At 39.6% G+C, this 10161-nt stretch overlaps 1 protein-coding gene across 1 annotated transcript in view; it reads left to right on the top strand.

Moving 5' to 3' along the window:
• Positions 1–10161, top strand: part of LOC112076295 (transforming acidic coiled-coil-containing protein 2) — a 49279-nt gene that overhangs the window by 37406 nt on the left and 1712 nt on the right. The window contains exons 8-10 of the mRNA XM_070441250.1: positions 1080–1244; positions 1505–1581; positions 2741–2784. Coding sequence (XP_070297351.1) covers positions 1080–1244; positions 1505–1581; positions 2741–2784 — 286 coding nt within the window. The remainder of the gene's footprint in view (positions 1–1079; positions 1245–1504; positions 1582–2740; positions 2785–10161) is intronic.

Raw genomic sequence — 10161 nt, forward strand, 5'->3', positions numbered from 1 at the left:
TAACAACTTCCTTGACATTGTGATGGCGCCTAGTCCATGATTCATGACACTAACATTGTCAACATTGTCATTCATGACCTAACCCTATCCCTGTCCTCCACAATACCCCTATCCCTGTCCCTCCCAATCCCGCCTATCGCTGTCCTCCCAATACCCCTATCCCTGTCCCTCCCAATACCCCTATCTGTCCCCTCCATACCCTATCCCTGTCCCTCCCCCAATACCCCCTATCGCTGTCCCTCCCCAATACCCCTATCCCTGTCCTCCCCATACCCCCTATCCCTGCCCTCCCCAATACCCCCTATCCTGTCCCTCCCAATACCCTATCCCTGTCGCCCCCAATACCCCTATCCTGTCCCTCCCCAATACCCCTATCGCTTCCCTCCCCAATACCCCCTATCCTGTCCTCCCAATACCCCTATCCCTGCCCCTCCCCAATACCCTATCCCTATCCTGTCCCTCCAAAATAACCCCTATCCCTGTCCCTCCCCAATACGCTGCAGCATTCAGTCTATCAGTCAGATATATCCCGCCTCTTTCCCCTGCCTAGACCCAATTACAGCTAAGCTGTTGCAGCATCAGCCAATCACTGGCATTGAGGACTGCTCCATCCAAACATGTTGCTACCAGCTGCCTAAGTCTCCAAGAGCATCATTACAGAGGCTGCATCATTTTGCATATTGAGTTTGGCCGTGGTGTGGGGCATCTTGGTGTGGGGCATCTTGGTTTTGGGGCATCTTTCTGATCCGATATGATGCAGCCTTGTGGKTTGGTTTGGTTCAGGATCCTACAAAGACTGTGTATTGTCTATAGGGTTTTAAAGTGCAGGTAACTTTCCCAGCTTTTCCAGAAATCCTGGATGGAAGATTCCACATTTCCTGCTTATTCCCTCCTGWTTCTGGGAATCTTCCAACTGGGGATTCTGGGAAAGCTTCCAGAACACAACCCTAGTTTTCTGTCACCATTAGATCAACCAGATACCTAACTAACTGTCTGTTCCTGTGTCTCTCCCCCTTCTCTTCCTCCTCCTCTTCCTCTTCCTCCTCCTCCTCTCCCCTTGACCTGGCTTCGGCGAGCAGCAGAGAGACAGAGAAGTGACGTCATCAGTGATGTCATCAACACTGGACAGYGACAGCGCGGATATCAAGAGTTCTCTCTACACCCGGACAGCGGGCTATGGAGAGGAGGAGAGCCCCTACCCACCCAAAGACATGGAGCACTCCCTGGGCATCGCACGAGAAGAGGTACCCCTCTASACCCAAACCACTCACTACTGTCAAGTTCATATCCATTGTAGGAATTTTACTGTATAACTGTATTGGAGGAATAGGTTGACATTCAACAGTATAGTCAATACAAATGCAGATTATATAAATAAAAACACATGCATTTGTTTTGTATACTGATGTAAATATAAACTCTACGGTCTGATGTCTTCACAGTTCTTCCTGTCACGTGTACATGATGTGTACCTAAGAAAGTCCCTATTTATCCTCCATCTCAGATCGTGTCCAAGGAGAAGGAGGTACTGGAGTGGCAGAGGAAGTACGAGGACAGTCGACAGGAAGTGCTGGAGATGAGGTGAGTTGACCGACCYTCAGTCCGTCAGCTTGGTTGAAGATAACGAAGGACACGTTCAATGGGAACAGAGACGTCGATTACTGGTGTAGTTGGTCCCTTTGTTAAGAATTCTTCTGCATTCATATAAAGAGTTATGGGATATTCGAATTTGGGGTGGTGGGTTGGGGTGTTGGGGTTTTTTGGTGGTGGATGGTTGGGTAGTGGTTGTGGTGTTGGGGTGGGGTTCGTGTAGTGGGGTGGTGGTTGGGTGTGTGGTGTTTTGGGGTTGGGTTGGGATAGGTGGTGATCCAGCTGGCTAGGAGAGCCTATAGGCTTATATCATTAGGCTGATTGGGATAAGGAGGGTTAAGTAGCTAAGAGGGGAGGCCCGGCTAATCTATCCACTCTCTGGCAACCCAAACAAGCATCATTGTCATTAGCAAGAAGGGAGAGAGAGGGGGAGAGAGGGAGAGAGAGGGAGAGAGAGGGAGAGAGAGAGAGAGAGAGCGAGAGAGAGAGAGAGAGAGAGAGAGAGAGAGAGAGAGAGAGAGGGGGAGGGAGGGAGAGAGAGAGGGAGGGAGAGGGAAAGAGAGAGCGGCACTAGCACACCACAGTCTGTGGCCTCATTCGAACTCCTTAAAATACAAATGAATAAATGAGTGCCATTATCATCCCTTCCTAGTAATTGATTGATTGGAAATGACTGGCATTGTGTACACCGTGTGTTCACCTGTCCAATCATGCCTGTAATTAGTGATTAATTTGAGAAATTGAGGAAGGATACACTTTTAAGGAATTCTAACGGGGACACAAACTGCTGAGGGAGGGAGGGAGGGATGTCAATATAGTATACTGAATTCATTGCCACAGAGAGAGAGAGAAAGAAAGATAGAAGGAAAGAGAGAAAGAGYWAGGGAATCAGTGGCATTGAAAACAAAGCCAAGGCAGATTTAGACACATACCTATGGAGGTTTAAAGACAGCCTCGTCCACCTCACGCTTGTGGGTGACAACACCGTGCGTGATTGCCTRTGTGAAGAAAGCACATGATTGGTGTTTTTGACACATTACTTCCTGTCTGAGATCTCATGTGTGCTTTTAAGAAACGTTATGCATTATAAAGAACAAACACTGGAATATTTGTCTGTTTATAATTAATCTTTGCCGTTTGTGGCTCACAGGAGAATCGTGGCAGAGTATGAGAAGACCATTGCACAGATGATTGGTGAGCATTTCCTTGTGTAGTTTCTCCAAACATACATCTACCGTTCGGTAAACCAACTCCAGCATAGCACCTGGGTTTTATACAGTACATGCTTGCTATACCAATATGTGGTTTGTTGTTCCTCACAACCTTTTCAGTATGTTAATAATTTGCAAAAAATCTTATGTTCCCAATTCATAATTTTAAAAGATTAAACCATGTGATGCAAACTACAGTGTGTTTCCACCTTGTGCATCAAAACCTTTCAGTTTTTTCTCTATTGTATGACATACAATTATTATATGTCTACGCTTTCCAGCCTCGCTGTTATCTTCCACATCAAACCCACAAAGATTCACTCTTTGTCCTGTTCATCTCACTACTCTCCTTCATTTCTCCCTTTCCACCTCTGGACATTTCTGAAGCTCTGCTCTGATTTTTTTTAAATAATTTCATTCCCATTGTTCATATTGCGCCAGGGATGGGGTCAACTTCAATCAATTCAGGAAGTTAATAACAGAAATTCCAATTCCAATTGTTCCGGAATGCTTCTTTATGACAAAACAATGGAGTTAGAATTGGAATTTCAGGTTACTTCACGAATGGAGAAATTGAAAATGGGACCCCAACCCTTTACAACAGTCAACACTCTCACTAACAGAGTGAGCCACCATTTTTGTTCTAACACGGCTATGGCTCTCTCACGTGTCCTGGAGGGTTGGGGTCAATTCTTATTCAGTTCTGTCAATCCAGGAAGTAACTGTAAATTACAATTTTCCTACATTTGTCTCTATAAGCGAGTTTCCATCCAACCTTTTTATGTGAGTAAAGTACGTCGGATAAAACATTTCACGACAGGCCCGATGGAAGCAACACATTTGTCGGTAAACTTTCCAAATGTCAACAAAACAAAATACTCTAGACAAGGCGGGATCTTTTTTGTGTCTGTAAAATAAATTATGCTAGAAATGGAAATGCTTTTATGTGCAAATATGAATATAATAACCATCATATGGAAGGTAAACTTGGAGTCACGCGATGACGTGTTGTGTGGTCCTCCCACTACGACTCAGGAAACCATGCAGTTTATTAYGCTACAGATGAAATAAATTATGATGAACTTCACAGGGGGGTGAAAGGTCACGGTGACGAGCTTGATGCCCCTCTCAGATAAATACAGAGGGTCTTATTCTGGTGACACGATGATTGATGTTTGGCTGTCGTTTCTTCAAATTAAAATAATCTCTCTCTTTTGTCCAMAGTAATCTCATCATGTAGATTAGRRRATTTTATTAATATAGATTTTYGAATATTCGTATGAAAATCTGTCGCCGATTGGATGGAAACCTGGTTTATGAGACACGTTTTAAAATGTTGAATTGGAATTTAATTTTGAAACGGATTGACTCCAACCCGTGTGTCCTGCTGCCCTCCCAGCTTGACTTATAACACAACCCCTTCTTTTGTGTTCTGCTGCTCCTTTTGTGTAAACCCTCTCTAACAGGGCTGCCAGGTGAGTATRGAGGACTCTACCTTTAGTTGTTTGTGTKTTCAGATCACATCCGTCTGTCAAAGAGAGATAGAAGTGACATTCATCTTCCCATTTCTGTTGTCGTTTATTTTTCCAGACTTCTTTGTGAGCAAACTGGTGAAAGTGTACCTTRGTTAGTTTCTACACAACACCAGATTTCCATAAGCAAGACTTTCACGTAGGACACAATGTAAAGCGGGGACCTTTTTGTTCTTTCTTCCCCTGAAGTACATAGCAGGAACCTTAGCTGTCTCTCTCCCTCACACACACGCACATGTAACAGTTTAACTTTACGTCCCGACCCGGGCGCGAACCAGGGACCCTCTGCACACATCAACTACAGTCACCCACGAAGCAACGTTACCCATCGCTCCACAAAAGCCGCGGCTTCAAGGTCTCAAAGCGAGTGACGTCACCATTTGAAAAGCTATTAGCGCGCACCACCGCTAACTAGCTAGCCATTTCACATCGGTTACGCACACGCACACGCACACACACACACACACACACACACACACACACACACACACACACACACACACACACACACACACACACACACACACACACACACACACACACACACACACACACACACACACACACACACACACACACACACACACACACACACACACACACACACAATGTCCATGTTCTGTGTGTATAGATCCTTGAAGATCGTACATGAGCTTGGCAGTATTAGTTAGTTAAACCTTATCTCTCTCTCTCCCTCACACACACACACACACACACACACACAATGTCCATGTTCTGTGTGTACGTGAGCTTGGCAGTATTAGTTAGTTAAACCTTAGCTTCGTCGGAAGTTCAGAAATCAGCTAAAGGGGGGTCGGAACCTGTAAATCAGTGTGAACCCTCGCAACACGTCAAACCAATCAAATGCCTTGTTCCTCTGGAGTGCCGCTGTAGTAGGGACTAAACATGACAACAAAACAACCACTGGTGACAAAACATTTTAGAAGGTTTGCAGCGCGTTGGTTTTCTAACCATTTTAGAATGTTTGCAGCACCATTTTAGAATGTTTGCAGCTCGCTTCTCTGTTGTTTCGGGAGGAGTTATAGCTGCAGCGAGAAGGGAGAAATGGTCTTCAATGCTGGCTATATTAATATTTTTGTGGAGGACGTTTCTGAAGTGATAATTGGCTGTAAAAGCCAAGGGACAAGAAGTAGCTAGCCACAATAAGGTTTGTTTTGAGAAAAGTCAACTAAACTTGTAAGCTACTTAGGTATAACTAACTAGCTAGCTACTAGTTAGTCAAATTTCTCTCACGGTTATAAAGCCAGCAAAATGTTATTAAAAACAGCATATTATTGACCTTAAAGGTTAGCTGTGTTAGCCCAGTCGCCAACTTATTCAGGGTCAGTGATATGTAGAGCAACCATGTACTGTCTATCTATGGGAACAACGGCAATCATTTTGCAAGCAACATTGCTAAAATGCATTCAATCAATTTCAGATCAACCTCATAAAATGTTAGCTGTAATGCTAATCACCTGTAGTTTAACTGTTAGCTGTAATGCTAATCGCCTGTAGTTTAAATGTTAGCTGTAATGCTAATCGCCTGTAGTTTAACTGTTAGCTGTAATGCTAATCACCTGTAGTTTAACTGTTAGATTTAATGCTAATCACCTGTAGTTTATCTATTAGCTGTAATGCTAATCGCCTGTAGTTTAACTGTTAGCTTTAATGCTAATCACCTGTAGTTTAACTGTTAGCTGTAATGCTAATTGCCTGTAGTTTAAATGTTAGCTGTAATGCTCATTTCCTGTAGCCTAAATGTTAGCTGTAAAGCTCATCTCCTGTAGCCTGACTGTCATCTCCTTATTGTCATACAGCTAACAGTTAAACTACAGGTGATTAGCATTACAGCTAACAGTTAAACTAGCTAGCTACATTACACGGGTTGGATTTGCACTAAACAATTGTATATGTCAGCACTTAAAAGATATGTACACAATCTGGTATAGGGTCTGCCTCATATACATTGTCTAATGTTATCATTTTAAATTGACAACATAGAGCTCAACATGTAAACAATATGTGAGTTGAGCTCTTCTCTGCTTCAGATGACAGATGCCCATAAACCCAGTAATGCCATCATACTGTAGGCCTATGGCTGCGTTGGCGATGCATGGCATGTGATAAGCTGCAAAAAATGGATTCACATGGCTGATATACTGAGAGAGAGTGACAATCAAATGAAAACAGATTAGAGATCTTAAAACTAGACAAAAAAGGAATCGTTAATTTGAGAATACAACACAGAAACACAGACACATTACAGGCAGAAAACCTTCTCCTATATATTGCATGAGTGTGATATGTGATTAATCAACATCATTTTGAATAATAGTTAACAAATAAAAGAAGTTTAAACACTTCATCACTTTCATCAACTTTTACAAATAAGATAACTGGTATGTAAAGATTAAACATTAGTGTAAACAACAACAGATAACTGGTATGTAAAGATTAAACATTAGTGTAAACAACAACAGATAACTGGTTAATGTAAAGATTAAACATTTAGTTGTAAACAACAACAGATAACTGGTATGTAAAGATTAGACATTAGTGTAAACAACAACAGATAACTGGTATGTAAATATTAAACATTGTGTAAACAACACAGATAACTGGTATTGTAAAGATTAAACATTAATGTAAACCAACAGATAACTGGTATGTAAAGATTAGACATTAGTGTAAACAACAACAGATAATTGGTATGTAAGATTAAACATTAGGTGTAACACAACAGATAACTGGTATGTAAAAGATTAAACATTAGTGTAAACAACAACAGATACTGGTATGTAAAGATTAACATTAGTGTACACAACACAGATAACTGGTATGTAAGATTAACATTAGTGTAAACAACAACAGATAACTGGTACTGTAAAGATTAGACATTAGTGAAACAACAACAGATTAATTGGTATGTAAAGATTAAACATTAGTGTAAACACACAGATAACTGGTATGTAAAGATTAGACATTAGTGTAAACAACAACAGATAACTGGTATGTAATATTAAACATTAGTGTAAACAACAACAGATAATGGTATGTAAAGATTAGACATTAGTGTAAACAACAACAGATAACTGGTATGTAAAGATTAAACATTAGTGTAAACAGCAACAAATAACTGGTATGTAAATATTAAACATTAGTGTAAACAACAACAGATAACTGGTATGTAAAGATTAAACATTAGTGTAAACAACAACAGATAACTGGTATGTAATATTAACATTAGTGTAAACAACAACAGATAACTGGTATGTAAATATTAAACATTAGTGTAAACAACAACAGATAACTGGTATGTAAAGATTAAACATTAGTGTAAACACAACAGATAACTGGTATGTAATATTAACATTAGTGTAACAACAACAGATAACTGGTATGTAAAGATTAAACATTAGTGTAAACAACAACAGATAACTGGTATGTAAATATTAAACATTAGTGTAAACACAACAGATAACTGGTATGTAAAGATTAAACATTAGTGTAAACAGCAACAGATAACTGGTATGTAAAGATTAACATTAGTGTAACAACAACATAACTGGTATGTAAATATTAACATTAGTGTAAACAACAACAGATAACTGGTATGTAAAGATTAGACATTAGTGTAAACAAAACAGATAACTGGTATGTAAAGATTAGACATTAATGTAAACAACAACAGATAATTGGTATGTAAAGATTAACATTAGTGTAAACAACAACAGATAACTGGTATGTAAGTTAAACATTAGTGTAAACAACAACAGATAACTGGTATGTAAAGATTAAACATTGTGTAAACAACAACAGATACTGGTATGTAAATATTAAACATTAGTGTAACAAACAACAGATAACTGGTATGTAAATATTAAACATTAGTGTAAACACAACAGAAACTGGTATGTAAAGATTAAACATTAGTGTAACAAAACAGATAACTGGTATGTAAAGATTAACATTAGTGTAAACAACAACAGATAACTGGTATGTAAAGATTAAACATTAGTGTAAACAACAACAGATAACTGGTATGTAAAATATTAAACATAGTGTAAACAACAACAGATAACTGGTATGTAAAGATTAAACATTAGTGTAAACACAACAGATAACTGGTATGTAAAGATTAAACATTAGTGTAAACAACAACAGATAACTGGTATGTAAAGATTAACATTAGTGTAAACAACAACAGATAACTGGTATGTAAAGATTAGACATTAGTGTAAACAACAACAGATACTGTATGTAAAGATTAAACATTAGTGTAAACAACAACAGATAACTGGTATGAAATAAGATTAGACATTGAGTGTAAACAACAACAGATAACGGTATGTAAGATTAAACATTAGTGTAAACAACAACAGATAACTGGTATGAAAAGATTAGACATTAGTGTAAACAACAACAGATAACTGGTATGTAATGTTAAACATTAGTGTAAACAACAACAGATAACTGGTATTGAAAAATTAACATTAGTGTAAACAACAACAGATAACTGGTATGTAAAATTAACATTAGTGTAACAACAACAGATAACTTGGTATGGTAATTATTAATTAGTGTAAACAACAACAGATAACTGGTATGTAAATATTAAACATTAGTGTAAACAACAACAGATAACTGGTATGTAAATATTACACATTAGTGTAAACAACAACAGATAACTGAGTAGTAACAAGTAGGGCTGCTATTACTAAAGCATTCTTTCAGATGAACAAATCAAAGTGCATACCAACGTTGTTCCACTGATCCCTGATTGGCTGGCTGAGCAGACTTCTGTTCCAGCCCAGCAATAAGCACCCTTGATTATCAACTGAACTAGATTTGATACGTTGAATCAGGTGTGTTATTGCTGGGCTCGAACAGAACCCTCTACATCTAGCAGACCTCCAATAGGGTTGGATGGCTCCAGTAATAGGTTCATACATCGTGTTTATCTGTATTGTTGTATACAACATTTGCTAACATACTGTAGGTAAGCCTAGACATAACCCAAGGCATATACGACATACCCTTAGTCTCTTGTGCCGTTCATTGGGACCTCTCTCTTCATCTGCAAACAGGCTTTCCATAGCTTTCCATAGCTGAGGACAGAAAACATACTCAAATTAGACAGCACTGTTATATAAAAGGCCACTTTAAAATGATTCTGTTCGCCAGAAAATGTAATGTTCATTTCTCTACCATAACCCTGGTCTCCCAGCCTGTAAACTCACTAACTCGCTAACCACTGCTCGCATAGGGTTTTACGTTACTATGTCAGTGTGTTGCTCTTTCCCGAAGTCTGGATCGCGTTCATTTCACTCATCGTTCAGTGTTTGTTCTGTCTGCACGCTTCACACCAGAAATACAAGCTTGATCAATATTGCCTTCATGATAAAATGTCCCTAATGCAGGCGTCATTATCTACTATAGAAACCTACTGTGCTTTTATTGATTTCAAATCTGTGTGTGTGCGTGTATGTGTGTGTGTGTCCGTCCGTGTCTGCGTGTGCGTGCATGTGTGTATGGCTTGGCGTTTTTACATATGAATGTGTGTATGAGAAAATGTGTTAGTGGTTGTGTGTGAAGTACAAGGAATACAATCTAATCTATATCATCCCTCCTCCCCTCCTCTCTCTCTCTTTCTATCCTCCCTCCTCCCCTCCTCTCTCTCTGTTTTCTCTCTCTCTCTTTCTATCCTCCCTCCTTTCCCTCCTCTCTCTCTCTCTCTCTTTCTGCTTTCTCTATCGCTCTCTCCTTTCTCTCTCTCCTCTCTCTCTCTGCTTTCTCTCTCTCTCTCTCCTTTCTCTCTCTCTCCT

The sequence above is a fragment of the Salvelinus sp. IW2-2015 genome, unplaced genomic scaffold (genome assembly GCF_002910315.2).
Source record: "Salvelinus sp. IW2-2015 unplaced genomic scaffold, ASM291031v2 Un_scaffold3666, whole genome shotgun sequence".
Taxonomy (NCBI): Eukaryota; Metazoa; Chordata; class Actinopteri; order Salmoniformes; family Salmonidae; genus Salvelinus; species Salvelinus sp. IW2-2015.